Here is a 21,168-nt window from a genome sequence, read left to right on the forward strand (position 1 = left end):
TTTCAAGCTGGTCTAGCCGCTGTCTGAATGCGAGCGGGCATGCACCTGAGCAGTGGACAGCGGGTATTGTTGAAAGCGCACCGCATGGAGGCTCGTTGGACAGACAGGGGTTGTTTCGCGGGAGGTACATGAGACTTAGCCGCCGAGTGTCAAACATTTCGGGTACATTTGGTTCGCTGCGTCATGATTGGCCCAGTTGCGATCCGTTCGGCTGCCACAGCCTGCCCTGCTTCGGCATGCCGCATCTTGGATGCTGGAAAAGAAACGTGAAGCTCTCTATATTTGGACGGCTTGGACGGCAGTGGACACAAAGTGCAGCTTCCACATGACGGCCAGATTTCAGTCAAGTATCATGTGAATATTTGCTTGTAATCCAACCCAAGAGATGAAAATGCGAAAGGCGTCATGTTGTTGGTCACCGAGAGGGTTTCGAGTCGCTGTTGAATGGTGTTTTGCGTAGTTCAGCCCGGGGACGGTTGAGGGTGTCGAGGTCAAGGTCAAGGTCAAGGTCTCAAGGTCAAGGTCGCAGCGGGACAGAATAAATTGATCCGAGATGCCGATGGATCATGGAGTACGGTAGCAGCCCACCGGTGGCGGTGGTGATGGTGATGGTGTTGAGTCTGATGTGGTTCCCGTCGCGACGAGGACGCGGGAGTGCCTGACGGGCGCCGCTAGCCCCCGCGGGTCCGTGCATGTTTACTTTGGTGCATCCCCGCAGCCGCAATTTCCTCGCTCCGTCTCCGACTCTCCGACTCTCCGGTCCCCGCTCATTCCAGTCTCTACCCCAACCGCCAAACGTCACCGCGTCTGTTCACTGCTGGTGGTCAGTGGTCGCTGTGCGTTGTGTCGTCTGCTTCTGTCGTTTTCCTTTCGTTTTTCCTCGGGTCCTTTGCCGCCGCCAACATGAGTGTCCGCGTCCTTGCTCGGATACGCCCCCTGCTCAAGAATGAGCTCGAGAAGGACGTTATCGTCACGGCTGAAAATGCCTCTGTCGACCAGGACGCGTCTCCCAACGTTGTGCGGATGCCCAATCCCAAGAATGAGAGCGAGGCCTTTAGTTTCCAGTTCCAAAGCGTCTACGACCAGGAGACGACGCAACAGGAGCTGTTTGACGAGGAAGGTAAGGATCCCCAACCTCCGATCAGGGTTCAATTGCATTGACCAGACCTCTTGCAGTCTCGCCAACGGTCAAGCATCTGTTCAACGGCTTCGACGTGACCATTTTCGCCTATGGCGTCACTGGAACCGGCAAGACTCACACAATGCGGGGCGGCAAGTCTTTGGCAGACCGAGGAGTGATTCCACGACTCCTCAGCAGTATATATCGTCGTTGTCGAAAGCTCGAAAAGGACGGCGCCTCCCAGGTAGATGTAGCAGTGAGCTACTACGAAATATACAACGACCGCGTGTACGACCTTTTCGAGCCACCGGAGAGGCGCACAGCAGCTGGCCTGCCAATTCGCGATAATAATGGAAAGACTGTAGTGGTCGGCCTCACTGAGAGGCCTTGCACCACACTCAAGGAATTCGAGAAACTATACGATGAAGCCAACGTCAACCGCTCCACCTCTGCCACCAAGGTTTGTTAGCAATGTTTCAACCTGGTTCTTGGCTAATTGTCACGAAGCTGAATGCCCACTCTTCCCGGTCTCATGCTATTCTTTGTGTCACGCTAACCCAAACGACTGATACCCACACCTACGTCTCAAGAGCATCGTGCATAGACCTTGCCGGGTCTGAAGACAATCGAAGGACCGACAACAACCGCGAGCGTTTGGTCGAGTCTTCTGCCATTAACAAGTCCCTATTTGTGCTAGCGCAGTGCGTCGAGGCAATTAGCAAAAAGCAACACAGGATACCCTATCGCGAATCCAAAATGACTCGCATTCTTTCTCTAGGCCAGAACAATGGCCTCACCTTGATGATTCTGAACCTGGCGCCGGTGCGTTCGTACCATTTGGATACCCTGAGTTCTCTGAATTTTGCCAGCCGCACCAAAAAAATTGAGGTCAATGAGGTGGAGAACGAGCCAGTCATGAATGCTCCCAAAGCATCTTCAAAGCCCTATTCTGCCATATCTGGGCCTGGTATTCAACGTCAACCATTGAAGCCACTTGCGGCCGCAAAAAACGCCGATATGGCCCAGCCGCAGCCAAAGAAGACCGAAAAGCCGGCGAAGTCGTTTGCTGTCTTTTCCGACAAACCAAAAGCAGTACCCAAGCCTTCTGCTACCTCCTCATCTCAAGCACGACGCCCTGACAATCTCAAACGTGGAGCCACGGACAACACCACTCTAGGCTCGCGGCCTTCCAAGAGACCCGTGCAGAGTTCGGGATACGGTAAACAGACTGCCCCCATGAGCAAAGAAGCCATCGAAGCAATGATTGAAAAACGGATCGACGAAAAGTTGGCTGAACGGGCACTCAACGAGACTTCGACGATTCAAACAAAAGACATTAGCGAAGCTGTGCAAAAACGTCTAGAGGCCTTGGAGGAGCGAGTGGGACGAGAAGACGACGACAGGGGCGAGGGCCTGCATTTTTTGCTCATGGCAAAACAACACCACGTCCGCGGGGAGCATTCGTCTGCTCTCAAAATGTACCAACTCGCTCTTCCGCATTTTCCCGAAAATGAGAAACTTGAACAAAAGATTGCGTCTCTGGTGGAGAAGGTTAGGAAAGAGAAGGAGGCAAGACGGTCTCGACTAACTCCCGAGCCCGATCCGTTCCAAGCCCCGGAGCCTCCTCAAGCGGTCGAGCGACCCAAGACTCAAAAAGATGAGACGCATCCAGAGCCGCTGCCAATAGCAGCCCGCACAAATATCTTATCAAAGCAGCCTTTGCGTCGGCCCGCCGCGGACAAGCCAGCTGCACCCAGCGAAAAGCCAGCCACCTCGATTCGGCCAGTGTCACGTCCCCTCAGCAAAGCAAAATCCACTACGCGCAAGCTCGAGCCCGAGCCTGTACATCAAGAAGAAGACGACGAAGATGACGGGCGTAACGACGTGGCCGACGACTCTTTTGTGCCTGACGACGCAGCCTCAGATGCTGGCTCCGCCTACCGAGAAGACGACAGCTTCGTCTACAAACCCAAGACGAGCAAGACGCGCAAACCGAAACCGAAAAAGCTACCCGTCTTCCGCGACGGCCACCACGCATCATCTTCTCACGCTTCTTCTTCCGCCGCCGCGGCTGCCGACCCTCCCGTCACCACTCCCGTCACGTCAACGTCTGCAGAGGACGACACATCGTCATCCAAAGCATACGCCACGCCTCGCACCAAACGCCTGCTCGGAATCATCAACACGCGCGACTTGGGCCAGATTCGCATGCTTAAAGGCGTCGGCGCGAAAAAGGCCGAAGCAATTGTGAATTGCCTGTGCGAAATGGACGACGGCGACGAGGGGCGCTGGATCCTGACGGATCTGGAGCAACTGGCGGGTCTGAAGGGCGTGGGCGTCAAGACGGTCGAGAATATGCGGCAGGGGCTGTTTGCGTAGGTTGTTGTCCTATAGTCCCCCTTTTTTTTTTAAAAAAAAAAAAATGTGGCAAGGGTCTGTGCTTGTACTGTACAGGGATTGATGTGAGATTTATGGTCGGGTACGGGTAGAGACTGAATGAGTGAACTCAGAGAGATCACATACCACGGACGACGGGGAGGAGCGGGGACTGCTTCTGTTCAATTCGAGTCGAACTGACGGATCGATTCGATGTGCAGAGATGGAGAAGGTAGTGTCCTGGGAGACTCGGGCTATGCTGGGCTGGATGGACTGCAGGCAGGCGTCGGCTAGTTGCTTGCTTGCTTGATTGCTTGCATGCTCGACACGGATACCATCTCATCTGTCCATCCATTCATCCATTCATCCATCCATCCATCCATCTGCACATCTACCTATCCACTCACACTCTCTCAAGCGACAGCGACAACATATACATCCATTCAACTCAACCCGTCCCCGGCCTCGCGCATCTCATCTCATCTCGTCTCGTCTCGTCTCGTCGTCATTGAACCAAACGCGACGCGACGTGACGCGAAACAGACGCGGTGCCCCTGCATTTCGTGCTCGTCCCACGCTTCTTTTAAAAAAGAGTCTGAGCGATGACTTGTGCCACCCACGCGGATGGGACCCAGCCCAGCCACGCCCAGCCACGCCACATGTTCTCCTGCGCGCGCGCGCGCGCGCGCGTGTGTGTGTGGGTGGGGGTATGAGTGTGGGGCAAGGAAGTAAGGGATGAATGAGTCAGGCAGGCAGGCAGTACAGGGCGCGGGGCGTGCGGCTACGCTGCATCGACGATTGCATGTACTGTACCGTACATATAAGCCTGCATCCTTACGTGCCCGCGTGGCTGTGTGATGAGTGATGAGAGAAAGCAGCATTCAGACAAGTCAGCTCGAAAGTTTGGAAGTTTTTTTTTTGGTGTCCTGTTCTGTACTGTTCTTTACTACCAGAACAAAACAAGCTAGCTTGATGGATGGATGTACGTGCGGATGTATGCAAGCGCTTTCGTGCATCCAGACCCAAGAGAGCGATGATGAACAAAGGGAAAAAGTGTGAACGAGGCAGGTACAAGTGCAAAAAGCCAGAATGCTCATGCTTGACGGCGAAGCCGTGTCTATGCAGTGTTGATGCAGAAAAGCGAGGGAAGGATGATGATGTGCTGGGGGATATGTCGTAAAAGATGAGGATGACACTGAATATCGATGCTCAAAATCTTGAATGGAAAAAGGAAAAAACGAAAGAAAAAAAAGAAAAGAAAACAGAAAGAAAGAAAAGAAAAGAAAGAAAGTAAAAGAGAAAGACGGTCAAAGTCTGTAGGTATGTAGGAAGGGCGTAAGCGGGCACGCACCACCACCGCGCAAAGCCAAAAGCTCCAGGCAGACAGCAAAGCGGTAGCAGTAGCGTGAAAGAACCAAAACAAGCCATCTGCGGGCCGTGATGATTACCAGAACGGTAGAAGGGTCGAAGTGGTTGTTGCGATGGTGAGGTCGTCGTCATGTCGTGTGCAAGAAGTTGCGCCGTGTGTCACGCCAGCCACTCCGATCACGTTTCCAGGTCGTCGAGCGGCTGCGATAGCAACAGCGTGGTACAGCAGCAGGTTAGCCAGGTAGGTAGCACCGGGTCCAGGGTGCACGTCGCGTCTTCTGAAGGGGGCGCTAGGGACCACCTAGAGCATGCTCTCCCCGAATCTCGCTCGTCTCGGTCGTCGGTTTCACGACGGGCACAGCAGGCGATTGGCGCCAGTGGCGTTTCTCCGGGTCCTTCCCCACGAGGCGAAGAAGGGAAGGAGGAGGTCCACGTTAGGTCTGCGTCTCTCCTTGCTCGGTCGAGCCTCGCGCATGTCGGTCCCCGTACCTGTCACGACCGCCGTGTCACTGCTGCCGCTGTTTGGCTCCGCGACAGGCGAGCGCGCCAAAACAACAAAGCAGAATTGCCGTCGTAGCCGTGACGCAGGTGCCGCTCATTGCGGAGCGGCTTTTTTCGTTCTCTCTCTTTTCTCTAAGGCCGACTCAGGCGTCCAGAGAGGTCGCGGACGGCCGCTGTCGGAATCTTGGACCACCGCCGAGATGCCGAGTTGGACGAAGACGTTAACGTGCTCGACGTCGGCGACGTGCCGCCGTAGACGTACTCGCCGTCGACGTAGCGAGCTTCGCTGATGAAGGTCGTACGCTTGTCGCGGCGGGTGTAGCGCTTCTCCAAGCGGTAGAGCTCGAGTTCTGGCCGAGGACATGACTTGTCAACACGCGGGGCTCGAAGCGGGATTTGAAGATAGGGGAGCCGAAGACGTACTTGCTTGCAATTTGTCGATGAGACCCATGATGGCGAGAGCGAAATTGGACGACAAGAATTGGCCGACCAGAGGAGGCGAAACGTGCCAGACAATAAAATTCCAGCTGAGAAAAAGATGTGAAGTTGTTGACGGCGAGCGAGAGAGCGAGGAACGGGACGCTGGCAACAATAACACGATGGTCTCTGGCTCTGGATTTGACTTGGCCCGGAGATGGGGCTACGAATGGATCTGCAGCTCGGAGCAGGTGACGCGAAGGGGAAGGCGAAGGTGCAAGGGCCGGGGATTGTGCGGAGCGGATCGTCGAGCAATATATGTCTCTCTCTGTTTGACTTTTTGAATAGAAGGATAGGCGGTTTGCTGGGTCAGCGTGGGATTGCTAGCGGCACAGACGGAACGAGCGGTGAGGGTGAGGGTGAGGGTGAGGGTGAGGGTGAGGGTGAGGCGGCAGGCAGAGGAAGAGGGAGAGAGATCAATCATTCATTCATTCAGTCAAGTGGGTCAAGTGTCGAGAAGCGAAGCGAGGCCACGCTTGATGAAGCAGAGATACGGCAGTCAGGGGAATGCCAGTCCCCACGCGTCGTCAACTTCATCTCCATGACCCGAAATTGAAATCGTCACCAGCGGTCGGCTTCCCGCAAAGCTTGGAGCTGAACAATAAAAAGACCAGCAGACGCTCCCTGCAGCCACGTTGATGTGCATGATCTGCCGCTCCGTTGGCTTTTCTTGTTCTTCTTCTTCTTCTTCTTCTTCTTCCAACCCAACTCTGTCCTCCTCCTTGACCACCGTGTCATTGCACGAAACACTCGGCTCTCGCCTTCGCTTCAAGACGCTCCCGTCGTCGCATTGCAATGACGAAAATGCTACATTTGTTTGACCTCTATCCTTGCCGTGTCTATGCTTTTGCGGAGGCGTTGCCTGGCCCATCCTTTTTGTTGAGCCCGCGCCATCATGATCATTGTCTCCCTGCTTGCCAATGCCTCCCTACTGCGCCTCAGGAATGCTCTTCATCTTGTCGCATCCCATGTCGAAAAGCAAATACCCCACTTTCCACTCTCCCCCTACAACCGTGATTCGGGCACCGTGCCGTCCACAACTGCGACAGCTCCAATGTTGCCAGCGTCGGCCGAGCCGTTGAGGAGGGCAACCACCGATATGACGTCGGCTGGCTCAAGTAGGTGCCAGCTTGCCAGCGTCTGCTTGGAGCTAGCTCCGACTGTGACGGAAAATACGTGGTCTTGGGGCAGCTTCGAGCGGCGCAGAGCCCGGAACATGTCTATTCAACATCAGCGCCTGTCGCGTCAATCTTTGCAGCTTCGATCCATGCTCACCTTCGTCTGTAAAGTCGTCGCCCAGGCACAAGATGAACTCGGGAGGCGACTCGCCATACTCGGAAACAAGCCGCTTGGCAATTTCGCCCTTGTTTACGAATCGAGGGCGCACCTCGAGGTTAGCCTTGCCAGTCATGACCTCGACATCGTATTTCTTGGCCACGGTATTTTCAAGGTGTCGTTGGCATTCTCGCGCTTGGTATGCACCGTACTCGGGATCAGCACGCCGATAGTGCCATGTCAGCGCTATCTTTTTGCGTTCGATGAATGAGCCTGCCAACAGTCAGCTTCCGCCTTTGCGTCATTTTTGCTTGCACATACCTTGGGTCCGCTCAGTGTAGTGCTGGAAAACCTGCATCACCTCCGACTGCCAGCTCATGTCCGTCTTATCGGTCAAGTTCTCCCACTCTTCTGAGCGAGGATGACGCATGAAGCTGCCATGCTCGGCGCTGAGTCCAAGCTCAGTGATGTGTCCCATCCACTCATCGAGAAAAGCCTGATCACGTCCGCTGATGATCCAGACTGCGTTGGCAGGGTCCGACGCCAATGTCTTGATGGTGCGAATGACCCTGTCCGAGGGGATGGCCGATTGAGGGTCCTTGACAATAGGTGTCAACGTGCCGTCATAGTCGAACATGAATAGTCTCTTCTTCGCTTGTCGGTACTGCGCAAGAAGCTTGGCCCTGTCAAGAGCCGGCGTGGCGAACGATTGATCAAACGAAGAAAGGTTGGTCAACAACCGCCGGAAGTAGTTTGAGCTCCATGCTTGGACATTGTTGGTGATGACGTGCTTATAGAGCTTCTCGTGCTGGGCTGTCCGCTCTTCCTCAGACATGGTCAGCGCCCTGTCAATGGCATCCGCAACTCCGCCAAGATCCCAGGGGTTGATGTGGATCGCACTGCCCAGGCTACCAGCGGTACCCGAAAACTCGGAGAGAATCAGGGGGCCGTGGTCATCCTTTTGAGCAATAATGTACTCCATGCTGGTCGTGTTCATGCCGTCGCGAACGCTGGTGATGAGGCCAACATCGGCCACGCGCAAAAGTGCGAAGTACTCCTCCTTGGAAAGGTATTGCGGGTAATGCTGCACAGGCGTGAAGCTGAGCGATCCATAATTGCCATTGATCTTGGCCACGAGATCGGAGATTTTGTTGATGAATTTGTTGTCCGGGTCGTGCTGGTTCACTTGGTTGCTGCTGGGGCTGGTGACCTGAATCAGGACCACCTGATCCCGCCATTCTGGGTACCGCTCCAGGAACATTTCAAAGGCTTGCAGCTTTTGCGCGACTCCTCTGACGGCGTCGAGCCTGTCTCGACCAACAATGACCTTCTTGCCGGCGTAGAGCTCCCGGATGGCCTGAACTTTTTCGGCAACCTTGGAATCCTCAAAGCAAACCTTCTGTGTCTCGGCAGCATTAATGCCAATCGGGAATACATCCACCGCGACGTGAGCACCGTAGGCATCCACACCAGCCGAGGACGAGTCGAAGCCAAGGATTCGGGTACAACAGGAAGAAAAGTGACGTGAGTAGCTGTAGGACTGGAAGCCAACCATGTTGGCGCCCAGGACACCCTCGAGTATCTCCTTGCGTCGGCTCAAACAGCGGTAGAATTCGCTGCTGGGGAATGGAATGTGGAGGAAAAAGCCAATGTAAACGTTGGGAAGCCTTTGTCGCAACAGGCTGGGAAGCAGGAGAAGGTAGTAGTCGTGAACCATGATGATGTCTCCAGGCTTGTAAATCTCCAAGATTTTGTCGGCAAACATCTTGTTCATTCGATAGTAGTCGGCCCATGCCTTGCGTGCCGCGCGGCCATCAGCGGGCTCGTTTTGCTTGTAATGAAAGAGATTGTACAATTCGTTTTCGGCAAACTGGCGCCATCTAGATTGGTTTTTGAGAACCAGAACGTCGTGGTCCTCGTCCATGTCGTCGTACAGCCATACAGGAACCATTCTGCCGCCATGGTCGCGCTCCAGCTGGCGTTCAAGGCGCTGACGGTGTGCGCGGTCGATGCTGATGCCATCCACGTGTGTCGGCTGCGGGGGCTTGGAGTTTACGTTGACAGGGATCGGAGCCGACGCCTTGTTCAAGGGAGCTGTGTTGGGGACGCTGGTGGCGTTGCCATGGTGGATGTGTGCATCGGGAGCCACCTTGATTTCGCCAGTCCAGCCAACCAGAGTGTGATTCCAGGGAGACGCGGAAGAGGACAGGTGAGAAAAGGAGTCAAAAAGAGCGGAGGTACCCCGTCGGGACCGCAGTTGCTACTTTCTGATCAGCTCTTGTCCAGAATCTGCGCTCACATGGCACTCACCCAATCGCTGCCGGGCGAGTATGCAACTGTGTACGGGACGGCCGTGGTTGCGCTAATGACACCTCCGCTCAGATTGAGATTGGGGTGTGCGGCCTTAGGGTCTACATCTGCCAGATGTGCTTTTTGCGTCGATTCGCCGTCGGACCTGGCAAGTCTCTGTAGGACCTCTTCGGCGGTCTTGGCACCGGCAGCTACGTCGGAGGGCGAGGTCGAGCGGCCATGCTGGAAGTAGGACGAGTCTCCATTGGCGTGGATGCCGGGCGTAACGGGTATCGAGGTGACGGCGGGATTGAGAGCTGGATGGACAGATTCGGCACGGTCGGCCTGGGGTCTCGAAGGCAGGGAGGGCATTTTGGTGCTGTGGAGCAGTGTCGCGGGGTGAGCAGGTGGTACGAAGTGCGGGCGGGGACTAGAGAGGAGATGGGTGGTCTGTAGAGATGGGCTCGAGGAGGCGAGGGAGGGAAAACGTACAGAGGCACCTCCAAGCAGATCGAAGAGCAGTGCTGCAGGAGAAAAGGTGTCGCAGGGCGGGGTGAGGGAGGTGAGGGAGGTGAGGGTGGACGACTGGCAGTGGGGGACCTGAGCACTGGAATTCTTCGCGAAGCCTGACGTAATTGGTCGGTGCCAAGCCAAGGCGCGTCGGGCATGTATGTATGTATGTATGCAGCACATGCACCGTGGGAGCTTGAGGGCAGATGCAGGAGATTTATGTGAATAAGCAAGACAACAAGGCCAGGCAGGGGCCGGTCTTCTGGAGCCATCTCTGCTCTTCCAACAAAGTCTGGGCCCAGCCCGCCCGCCTGACCATACTCTGCTACTGTACAGTGCCTAGCTTGCTGTCCAGTTGTCGGCCCCTTTTCCAGGCTCCGGCCCTGGGCATGTGCATCAATTTCGTGCTCGAGCTCGGATCCGCCCTTGTTCAATCCTGCATCTGTTGCTGTTGGTGGTGTCTTGAATCGTGACATTCTCGACCGCCTGGATCTCTGACTCGAACATGACTCGATCATCTCCCGGCGCCCGTCTTGTCCCGCTCCGAAGGCGGTGAGTGCCCCGGCACGGACCAGCGATGCATCCGTCAGGTCCACGTCCACCGCGCTCAAGGTGCGTCTGCTTGAATAACTAACACCTCCTCTGTCCATCCTTTGGCCCATTGAGCGCGCAGCCATGCACGCCAACTGGGTCGCTCGCAACCGCCTTTCCCAGCGCTTGCGCCTTTCGCTTCTCGATCCTCAACGCCGCGCCTCTAGGTGGTGCTTTTCCACGTCTTCCCGCAACCTCCAGCTTGAACCGGAATCAAGGCCACAGGCATCGCAAGACGCGGATAACAAGCTTCGAACTACGCTCGAAAATGTTAGAAAAGAAAACCGGAGAGAATCACCTTTTCGCAAACATTTTGCGGGCAGACCTCGCAAGAGCAGAAAGAACGATGATGATGCAGGGCTTCGAAGGCAACGCAAACCGACACCCCCCGGCCCAGACTACGTCGGTCAGTACGTACACGTGCTGCGTGACAGGTACGTCGAGGACTCAAAGCTGCCGTGGTATGAGGAAGGCAACGTTTCCCAGCTGCCAATTGTCAGGTAAGAATCTCGCAAGTCTTTCTCCACAGTCTCCTCACCTTTTCAGACTCAACCAGGAGATGTCCGCTCTCGCCGATTTTCTCTTCCCAAGCGACAGAGAACGCATTGCCCGAAATTGTGTCATAGAAGACATAATGCAGCTCTTCACTCACAATCAAAGCTCATTGTTGCAAGACTTTGGTCTTGAACCTATTGGATCAGAGGTCAATTCATTGGCAACCACTACTTCGGACCTGGATTTCCGCCTCTACGACAAGACCGTCTACAGTGAAGTCGACACCGACGTCACGCAGGCCCCCCGCTACGATCACCGCAAGCGTTCGATTCACGCTCTTCATCAATTTCAGCGCGCTCTGAGATATGTTCACGTCTCCCACCGCGTTGGGTCGAACGACCCAGACAAACGTCTTTTCGAAACGCCCGTTCTTCTCCATGCGCGCTACCCACTTGTTGAAACGGCGCATCGTCCAACCAATATAGATGTGCAGATTGTATGCTCGAATGATCCTAGCCTCTCTCTGACCATCATGAGCAAATACATGCGCGAGATTCCCCACATTAGGACCGTCTATGCGTTGCTCAGGCGCACACTCGCCATTAGAGGTCTCGCGGATGTCTTCAATGGGGGTATTGGGTCGTACACATTATTCTACATGATCGTAGCAGCTCTGAAGCACGGACCGGAACCGATTCCCAATTCTCCATCCGAAATTTTGCTCCACGTGCTCTCGTTCTACACCATGTTTGATTCCGACAGGAACTGGATATCGATTGACCCTCCGCAGATCTCGGAAAAAATGTCGCCACTAGAAGATCGAGATGCTCGGCCGCCGGTGGGTACCAATGTCATTAATGTTCTGGCCGAGAATACTGACGCTTGATTTCACAGGTGGGGACACTATGGCCAGACCGGCCGTACTTGCTATCAATCAAAGACCCAGCTGACCCGACTAATGATCTTCCGAGACAATCCTTCGCTTGGAGACACGTCAAGGCCACGTTTGCGGTCCTGCGGAAAGAACTCTCGCTCAGGCTGAAGACAAACGACGGACGGTTGCTGTTGGTGCCTTTCGTGGGACGCTTCTTCAATGACGTGATTGAAAAGAGGGAGGCTCTCCTGAAATACCACCAGGCTTTCATCTCTGGGAAAGCAGGACTTGACATCAGGTTCCAACAAGAAAGGCGGCCAGATCGAGAGCAAAAGAAGGTGCTAAATCGGCCGTTTTATCAGAAGGTACGATGGATGCAGAGCGCGGAAGCTGTCAATGCAGAATCCGAAGGTCAATTTGTAGCGACTGAAAGCGGCGCGAAAGATGGCCAGCACCAGAAAGATGAGGAGTCGGCACAGGACTCTTTTGCTGCTAAGAGCAACGCAGTCGAGAGTCAGGAGCAGACAAGCACGGCGCCAGCCGATGCTACTCTTCCCGCTGAAGAGAGCAACGAAGGCAAGAGTCAAGAACAAAAACCCGCGGTCCCACACCAGGAATCCTCAGCCCCTCAGGATAGTCAAGCAGAGTCCAGCGAACAAAGGGCGGCATGAGAAGCTCGTATAGTCTGTTGCGCTTGACGAAAAAGGAGGAGCGGAGCCAATCGTGCCGTTGGAGGCCTAGGACGCGTTTACTCCAGGAGCTGAAGAGAACGGCGCGGAAACTTTGCGTTTCGGCATTCAGGGTTTTGAATCGCAAGTCGAACCCCCTTCCTGCAACTCGGAGATCGGATAAGAAGTTTCGGACGACCTTGGACCAGGCGCTGTGGGTGGGAAAACAAAGGTCTTGGCTGTCGAGGCAATTGCCATCTCATACACCATCAATGGCATCGCTCACGAATTGGCTGGCACTGGCTGGAGGAAAGATGGGATGGATGATGGTGGTGGAGCTTGTGTGCCAGTGATGCGAATCAGGGGTCTGGACGGGACTGAGAAGGGGTTTTACATCAAGAAACATGTCTGTATAGAGAACGCATGAAGAGAAAAAGCACTTCACTCAACTACACGCGCACCTACTATTCCCTCAGCTCTCGTGCAGGGCGTCAACTAGTCAGCATGAATTTTTTTTTTTTTTTAAAAAAAAAAAATTTGCCACGATCACTCCACGGTGGACTCCTGGCACTAGCGTGGGGAGAGAAGTTCACTGCCAGTCTCACTCATACAGTTTATCGTCAGCCATCTACAACAACTACTGCGCCGAGGAAGCGGGCGGCGGCCTTCACAGCTGCCTGCGCCCCGGGAACAGTCATCCTCCATCCTCATTGAATGTGATTTACGAGCTATCGTCCATGACTGATTGCGGCTAAGAACAGGGAGTGCCATTTCTCTCGACACGCATTGTGCTCGGTTTACTGTATGTCGGTGACTAAGGTAGGTTCATCTAACACTCTCTCTCTCGCGATGTTTGGGGGGAAAATTCTAGCTTCTGATGTGCTCTGGAGGTGACTCGCGCTTCTATTTCTTCCATTCTTCCTCTGCCCGCGTCTCGAGATACCCAGGTAGGCTTTTGGTCATGTTAGGACAAGAGAGTATCGAAAAGATTTATGCTACACGTTTTCGATGGTTTCAAACGTCACATCTGACAGATAAGTCTATGTGGCCATCCATCGAAACCATGCATCACCACACGACGACATCTGTCCCACTACAATCCACCCCACTCCCCACCAATCACGCCCTAACCTCCCAAAGCCGAATCTTCCCCTGCTCATTGGCAACAGCAAGCAGGACCTCGGCATCAGCGGCGCCGCCCCTGCCCGCCTGCTCGGCCGCCTCGTTGACGGCGGCGGCGTCGCCCCACGCCACGGCCGTGATGCGGCCCAGCGGCGTGCCGCTCGTCGGCCAGTTGCGGTACACGGTGCATGAGGGCAGGTGCACCAGGCGCAGGGCGTCGCGCTTCCAGCGGCTCGCCATGGCGAGGAGCTGCCCGTCGGGCGAGAAGCGCAGGTGCGAGACGGGCGTCGTCAGGTGGTCGAGGACGCGGGTGGGTTTGGGGGCTGTGGGTACGCCGCCGTTGGTGGTGGTGGCACCAGCAGGAGAGGATGATGATAATGATGAGGTGGTAGTGGAGGAGGCGGATATCCACGCCCGTCGGTCGTAGATGTTGACGATGCCGCTGGAGCTGCCGACGGCTACCCAGCGGTCGCCGCCGAGCCAGTCGTCGCGGCCGCTGCGTCCTCCAAGGGAGATGACGGACGTGCCGACGGCGCCCTCGTCTGTCCAGCGGCCCACCAGGCGCTGTCGTTCGACGTCCCACTCGGAAACTTCGCCGTTTTTGCCTGCGATGGCCAGCCCGGCTCCGTTGGCCCACCATGCAAAGTCAGCGATGCCGCCTCGCGACTCGACGCGCGCCTGGCAGCGCCATTGCAGCGTGTGTGCGTCAAGGATGTTGATGACGCCGCCGCCTTTACGCGCTGAGCCCAGTAGCGCCATGTACTTGCCGTTGGGTGACAGCGCGAAGCGCTCCATGCTGCGTTGCTCGTGCGCATGGCCGTAGACGCGCGAGATCTTCTCGATGGTGCCGGTGTTGAGGTTCCAGATGTGAAAATAGCGGCGACGGGCGCTAAGGAAGATGCGTGCGTCCGAGGGTGAGGGGTGGAAAGCGGTCGTGGTGAGAGGTGTCTTTTTGATGTGGAGTGAGGTGAGGAGTGGGTTGGGGTTGGGAGGAACAGGCTGAATGTGATGGAGGTAGAGCGTCGAGCTGGGGCCGGAGGAGAGGAGGAGCGGGTATGATGGATGGAAGGAGAGAGACGTAATTGCGGACTGCGAAGAGATTAGTTTCTGGAATCGGAGAGGGTCGAGTGAACATACTGGTTGCGTGCCGCTAATGTCTTTGGTGCGCTGGATGTCCAGCACCTCTGGACGCAGTTTTCGCTTTTTGGCCACACCCTTTTCGTGTCCCCGCGTGAGACCATCCGCGTCCTTGAGAAGTTGGGCCAGGGGCTGGGCAGATATGTCGTCGTCGTCGATATCCATGTCTTCGTCGGACGAGGTCTCTTCAGCGGAGAATTCTCCGGCTTGGGAAATGCGCCTCCTCTTCTTCGAAGGTTTCCGCGTTGCTCCTTTTTGCGTCCACTCTGGAGTTGGGTGTAACCGTTCGAATTGCCTCCGCAGCCTCCGCGAGTATTCCTTGCCGTTGATCAAGTCTTCGCCTTCATTCTTTCTTAGCTTTCTCAGGCGCGGGACCGACGCCAGAGACACGACCATGCGCTCGTCGTCACTGTCTTCCCAGGCCGGCGCATCTTGACCTGCCTCGGCGTAGTCGTCTTCATCGTCTGAGGCAGTAGCTGGTACGACAGCATGGTTTGCGGTTGGGCCAGAGTCCATGAAAAATAGCTGCACGGATATCAGCGCTCGAGCTCTTCTTTGCGCAAACAGGCTCAACATACGTCCGCGTCGGCCATGTTGTCCATTTCACTGCCCTCATCATCCTGCTCCTCGTCCTTCTGAGCTGAGTCAACCAATTCGCCTCCTTTTCCAAACTGTCTCAAGCCCTCCAGAAAGCCGGTCCGGTCACCGAAGACCAGTCTCTCAAGCTCTTCCTCGGTAGCGTCCTTCTCCATGTCGGTGTCTTGGTCCTCGGAACGGTCATCGTCGGAGTCGCCATAGTTGAAGTCGGGAATTTGGATCTTGTTGTGCTCTTGCGAGCGCTCTGCGACGGCGACGGGCGCCATTGGAGATGTCGGGAAAGCGGTATTTTGGGGTATGAAAAAAGTAGAGCTGGGTTCAAAAAATCGGGCTCAGACGTCGGCGATTTTGGCGTCCAAGTCCGACGTGTCTTGGCGCGTGCACCCTGTCAATGACATCCATGGTACTCCTCCGCGCCGCCGGCGGGGATTTGGATTCGATACAACACAACACGCCTCCCCTGAAACCAAACAACCTCACAATGTAGCCGCCCACTCAACCGACCCAGACGATGTTAGATGTCGCCATACGCCTGCGGCGCGCCATTCACCGCAACGACCTGCTGCTCGTGCGCCGCATCGTGCGCAACAATCCTCAGGCCCTTCAGAACCCCGACTTTGTGAACAAAAGCAACACGTCCTTGCACCTGGCTGCGAAGCACGGATTTCTCGATATAGCGGTATGTGGACCTGCTGGCTGTACAAAATCTACGAAGCGGACGTCTCCGCAACATGCAATCCGATCCCAAATTGACGCCAGATGTAGGCCTTTCTCATCGACATTGGACACGAGAATGACGGCATTTCACGGAATACGGACCATGATACGCCGCTGATGCTGGCAGCCGCCCACGAGCAAGTCGAAGTGGGCAAGCTGCTCATAGCGCGCTTCCCGCAATGCGTGCCGTACACCAATAAGAACGGCATGGATACAGTATGCACACCTGCCCCCTTGCACGCCTCCAATTGCTCCTACAAACACCAGAATGGCTTGCTAACTCTCATGTCACGACACAGCTCATGCAAGCCTCCCTCCACGGCGCGTCGGCGCTGCTGCCCACGCTTCTCAGCGCGCCGTACCCCTGCTCGCCGCACGCGCATGACAACGACGGCAACACGGCGCTGCACCACGCGTCGGCGGCGGGCGAGCTCAAGTGCCTGCGGCTGCTGCTGCAGGCGGGCGCCAGTCCGCACGCGCTCAACGCCTATGCCTGGACCCCAATTGCCTACTCGCGCACAAAGGACGCCAAGATTTACTTTGAGGAGCTGGTCGCGGAGCTCGAGCGCCGCAAGGACGACTCGCGCCGCGAGGAGGTGGCGGCCCAGCAGCGCGTTTTGCGTACAAAGGCGGGCATGGCAGGCGGCGTGCGGTTGGTGACGCAAGCGGACAGCGAGGGCAGTCCTAGTGGTCTCGCAGCCAACGGGGGCGGCATATCTCCCAGCTCAGGCGGAGGAGGAGGAGGAGGAGGAGGCGGAATCAGCATCACTGGCAACTCTGTGCCCATGCGCAGCAGTCCGCGCGAGGAGCACCGGCGTCTGATGGACGCACTGCCCCCTCTCCGCACATCGGTCGACCAAGCACGCGAGATCAATACCATGGCCGCGTCGACGTCCTATGCCTCGTCTCTCGCCAATAACTCCAATGCGGTCGCAAGCATCAACAAGCAGATGCCGCCCCCGCCCCCTCCGGCCCTCGATAAACCGCTCCCGCCGCCGGGCGGCGTCAGCGCTGAGCAGCGCTCTGCGAGCTCGGGCTGGAGTCCCACCACCACGGTGAGCAGCGGCGGCGGCGGGGGCTTTTCTTCTGGCCGGCCCATGACGCCCAAGGGCGGCGGTGGCGGCGGCGGAGGGGGAGGAGGCACGCCGACGGGGCGCGCTGACTGGATTGGCGGCGGCTTTGGGCCCGTGAGGTCGAGGGAATAGAGGAAAACGTGTAAGTGCAATGACGATGAGACGATGTGGACATGTACATCACACATGTACGGCCATGTTCCTCGTGGAGTAATGGCGTTTTGGCGAGAGCGACGAGAGTTGGATCGATGGAGCTGCCCATTTTTACAGCAATCTTTTGCTACTGTTGATCGATGAGGGCTGGGCCATCTGGTACACATTGTTGGCTGTGTGTCGTCTTGGGAATGCGAGATGTAGTTATAGTAAGTAGGTGTTGTCGTAGCAGTGATCGTGATGTGATGTCTACCCATCCATCCATCCATCCATCCATCCATCCATCCGCTCCATCATGCTTTCTCGCCGATGGAAAGCCCACCAAAGGTCACTAGATAATCTGAGAAAACCGCCTCTGTCTCTAAGAGAACTCGGGATACAAGAGCGTCGGGCCTTTGGTGCAGTGCGGTGAAGCTGCGGTTGAAGTGAATCACAAGTGGTGTGTTCGTAGTGATTTCCACCCAATCGGACAAACGGTGCATTGGTTAAATCCTTGCTTCTTCTCTCATCAACATCTCTTGATCTACAGAGAGAGGGTTGATGTGTGGGCGATGAATTGATCATATCCACAGCCCCGCTCCATCCATCTTTTGCTCTTACACAAGCTCATATCCTTGATCGCTCTAACCATGTTCGTGGATGAAGTGTGGAGGGACAGGTAACGAGACATTTTGAAGGAAAATGAAAATCATCACATTTAAAGAAGCCAGCCTTTGGTTTCAATTGAATTGTGCCATCTTGACTAGTGATGTGAGCACGCGATGCGGTGAGCAAAAAGACATCGACGTGAATGACGATCGATTTATGTCAATTAAATGCGAATGGCTTTGCTACTTGTGTCTTGCATTTCATTTGTCAGAAGTGAATTTTCTTTTTTCAGAGAATTGACTACGTAATTAAACATTTCATCCAAGGACGAAGTTACAAGGCAGTACAGGCCAGTGAGACAATTTTCTCACATGCTCACTGTTCCCATTAAACTGGTTAAAGACCAAAAGTTGTGTTCTAGGAGATATTAATTCTCTCAGCAAGATTTTCAACGATCTCGGTCTAAACTCCATCAAGGTGTGCGACTACTCAATGTCCCTTTCTTCACATTCATCTCTGCAGGGGCTGGAGCCTCCTGAAGCAGACACTTTCCACAGCTGGACGCGGAGAAGATGTGAAAAGCAAATACCAACCTTTATCAAGCACTACAGGACCTCTCCTCTGACGACTTCAGTTTTTCTTTTCCGCCGCGTGAAGAGTCTTCCATCATTATTGCAACCTCCATCCCGCTCTTCTGCCGCAACAGCACATCCCTAAAGATTGCAATACAGCTAGGACTACCGAGCGACTCCTCAATTACGGCAGAGCCGTGTCAACAAGCAACGGGAATTGTGATCCCTCTAAAAGCAAAACTGTCACTAATTGGTCAGTCTCAAAGTCTCTTCCAAGACGAGTCGAAATTGATTTTCCCAACGGTTGATTCAGTGAATCGGAGATGCGGGATAAATGACCTCACTGTGTTTCAATGAACCATATATCCTACTAGAACTACAAGACCCGCATGTTTGAGACGCGAAGTAGCAAAGGAGAATGCGGACATGGCGGGAATATGCACCCCCAGCAAGTGTGAGTAAACTGTTGACCAGACAACGCACCCAAACAGCTTTTCTACGTCCCATCAAGCTCGCGAAGCCGTCAACAGTGCATGCATGCAGCGTGCCGCTTAAGCTTTTGGTCAAGCTCACATTGGCTCGAGCAGAGGGCATTGAAATAATTTCTCCCACGTGGACAAGCGTGAAACAAGGAGTTGGGCCGGCGGCGCCTTCCAGAATCCTTATCCTCAGAGAGGGAAGGGACCGACAAAGTCATCCAACGGCGCATCCTCGATGAGATCCATCCAACCTTTTCGGTCAAGCCGTTCAGTTCACTCAGCTGGCGCGGCTGGTCGTCTTTCCCCACAATATCAGGCCACAGAGAGTTCTGCCATTCCTTCCCGCAAAACCGTTGGACCTCTTGTTCGTCCTTCGATTCAATCCTCCATTGCTTTGTCCACGCGACAGAGAGAGAAAAAAAAATAAATAAATAAAGAAATAGGAAATAAGAAACACAACTGCCAGCAGACGTTCGAAGCTAACCCCACAGCCGGCGAACCCTGTCTCCGCGGGATCCTCCACAAACACCCATCACGACAACCTTCACTTACCCTTCTCCCCGCACTGCAGCAACAAAGTGAATCCATCCTCTCGACAATCAAACACCGCCCGTCCCACGATTACTTGACTGGCAGGCCAGATCGACAGAAGCAATCAACATCGCTCTCTGGCTGGCGGGTCAACAACCATGATGATCCTTCCCGCCCTATTCTCCTCCCTCCTGAGGTTACTGCAGCACATACATCCACGCCAACCGGCACGACACTACAGCAAACAAGACTCGCCGCCCAGCGACATCCTTCCCAAATGTTCGACACACAGTGACTTGCCACCACGTCCGACTTTGCTCGAATAAATCCGACGAAGCGTCAACCACGCGCCAACACTTTACCCTTCCTAGCCCAACGCCTCCTTTCCCCCTAAAACAGCCACACCCGTGTTTTGCGGCCGCCGGCGCCACAGCCTTGGTTGACTACGGTAAGGTGAGGTACATGTAGGTTGCTCCCCACGCGTGCGTGCGTGCGTGCGTGCGTGCCTGGCTTAGCGTCTGCCTGTCTGCCTGTCTGCCTGTCTGCCTGCCTGCATCATCCCTTTCTCAGTCGTCGGCTGTGCCTGTGTACCTTCGAAGCTTCTCCGCCAGGCCCATTCCTTGTCTGGCCCACGCTCAGCGTTTGCCATTCAGCCCCTGTCTCCTGTAAACACGTCACTGAATTTCGTCACTGGATGGCGTTTCTTGGGTCCAGCTTCATGACGGCCTACGCCACCCACCCAGCTCTCTAGGGACATTCAGCTCCCGTAGTCCGTCGTTTCCCCGTTTTGCTACTTCTTAGCTTGAGCACTACGTACGGCCCGGCCTGTATGTCTGTTTCTCTGCCGACCTTACTTCACTCACCCATCCTCTCACCGCGTGCTATGCATGCAGGCATGCAGAAGGAGAGGAAAATACAATGCACCTCAGCATCTTTCCTGCATATCCCGTCCGTCCGTGTGGAGCCGCTGCCTGCTGCTGTAGAGGACGGCCAGGAAGCACGCACGCATGAAACAACAGACTGCGAACGCCTCTCCCGTCATTCGCCTACCCGTTGCCTGCTTGCGAGCCGTTCGCATGCCACGGAATCATTCATGCAACAACGGATGTAGCCAGCAAGCAACGCGCCAATCCGGCAAGCTAATTGAGGAACGAGGAAGGTAGGTCGGTAGGTCGGTCGGAGAGACAAACAGACAGACAGACAGACAGACAGACAGCCGAACTATTGAGTTCGGACGCCGTCGCGTCGCGTCTCGTCTCCCATCCGTTCCGCCATGGTGGCTTTTGCGGCCGAAGTGGTCGGCGGCGGCGGCGGTGGTGGTAGAGGGAGGGCAGGCTAGGGCGTGTTTGATTCGATTTGATTTGCCCCAGACAACAACGGTGACGGCGACGGCCAGACTGGCCCGCCTGTCCGTAGCGTAGCGTCCAGCGACGGACGTGTGTGCGTGGGTGCGTGCGTGCGTGGGTGCCATGTGCGCACATGTCTAGCCAGGTACCTATGCATGCATGTACTTGCTTCTTTGCGGCGGCGGCGGCAACTGTCGAACATGCGTCGTGGTGGCGTGGCGCCGCGGTTGAGAACCACAGCATCCAGACGCCTCGAAGCCAAGCACGCAATCCGTTCGGACGTGATTGTTTGACTTTTCTTTTCTTTTC

At 55.4% G+C, this 21,168-nt stretch overlaps 6 protein-coding genes across 6 annotated transcripts; 3 read left to right on the plus strand and 3 right to left on the minus strand.

The window, feature by feature from the left end:
• Positions 1 to 903: 903 nt before the first annotated feature.
• Positions 904 to 3,499, plus strand: IWZ02DRAFT_386584 (kinesin family protein-like protein; the record flags this gene model as incomplete). Its single annotated transcript, XM_066765480.1, has 4 exons — positions 904 to 1,120; positions 1,177 to 1,580; positions 1,628 to 2,724; positions 2,878 to 3,499. 4 exons carry the CDS (start codon positions 904 to 906, stop codon positions 3,497 to 3,499), a joined length of 2,340 nt encoding a protein of 779 aa, XP_066617997.1.
• A 1,998-nt stretch (positions 3,500 to 5,497) lies between these two features.
• Positions 5,498 to 5,816, minus strand: IWZ02DRAFT_386694 (uncharacterized protein; the record flags this gene model as incomplete). The annotated part of the gene is made up of 2 exons (XM_066765487.1): positions 5,498 to 5,715; positions 5,789 to 5,816. 2 exons carry the CDS (start codon positions 5,814 to 5,816, stop codon positions 5,498 to 5,500), a joined length of 246 nt encoding a protein of 81 aa, XP_066617998.1.
• Positions 5,817 to 6,847: 1,031 nt separating this feature from the next.
• IWZ02DRAFT_386547 (alpha,alpha-trehalose-phosphate synthase-like protein subunit Tps2) lies at positions 6,848 to 9,778 on the minus strand (the record flags this gene model as incomplete). The annotated part of the gene is made up of 4 exons (XM_066765475.1): positions 6,848 to 7,062; positions 7,118 to 7,390; positions 7,439 to 9,377; positions 9,428 to 9,778. The coding sequence occupies 4 exons, from the start codon at positions 9,776 to 9,778 to the stop codon at positions 6,848 to 6,850; spliced, it is 2,778 nt and encodes a 925-aa protein (XP_066617999.1).
• A 1,192-nt stretch (positions 9,779 to 10,970) lies between these two features.
• On the plus strand, positions 10,971 to 12,547 carry IWZ02DRAFT_386669 (uncharacterized protein; the record flags this gene model as incomplete). Its single annotated transcript, XM_066765485.1, has 2 exons — positions 10,971 to 11,840; positions 11,897 to 12,547. 2 exons carry the CDS (start codon positions 10,971 to 10,973, stop codon positions 12,545 to 12,547), a joined length of 1,521 nt encoding a protein of 506 aa, XP_066618000.1.
• Positions 12,548 to 13,663: 1,116 nt separating this feature from the next.
• IWZ02DRAFT_494914 (WD40-repeat-containing domain protein) lies at positions 13,664 to 15,666 on the minus strand (the record flags this gene model as incomplete). The annotated part of the gene is made up of 3 exons (XM_066770086.1): positions 13,664 to 14,755; positions 14,804 to 15,328; positions 15,382 to 15,666. The coding sequence occupies 3 exons, from the start codon at positions 15,664 to 15,666 to the stop codon at positions 13,664 to 13,666; spliced, it is 1,902 nt and encodes a 633-aa protein (XP_066618001.1).
• A 159-nt stretch (positions 15,667 to 15,825) lies between these two features.
• Positions 15,826 to 17,630, plus strand: IWZ02DRAFT_464922 (ankyrin repeat-containing domain protein). The gene is made up of 3 exons (XM_066768428.1): positions 15,826 to 16,079; positions 16,166 to 16,333; positions 16,417 to 17,630. The coding sequence occupies exons 1-3, from the start codon at positions 15,912 to 15,914 to the stop codon at positions 17,320 to 17,322; spliced, it is 1,242 nt and encodes a 413-aa protein (XP_066618002.1). The 5' UTR covers positions 15,826 to 15,911; the 3' UTR covers positions 17,323 to 17,630.
• The last annotated feature ends 3,538 nt before the right edge of the window (positions 17,631 to 21,168 follow it).

This window comes from Phyllosticta citriasiana, assembly GCF_038021145.1.
Source record: "Phyllosticta citriasiana strain CBS 120426 chromosome Unknown IWZ02scaffold_20, whole genome shotgun sequence".
NCBI classification, from domain to species: Eukaryota; Fungi; Ascomycota; class Dothideomycetes; order Botryosphaeriales; family Phyllostictaceae; genus Phyllosticta; species Phyllosticta citriasiana.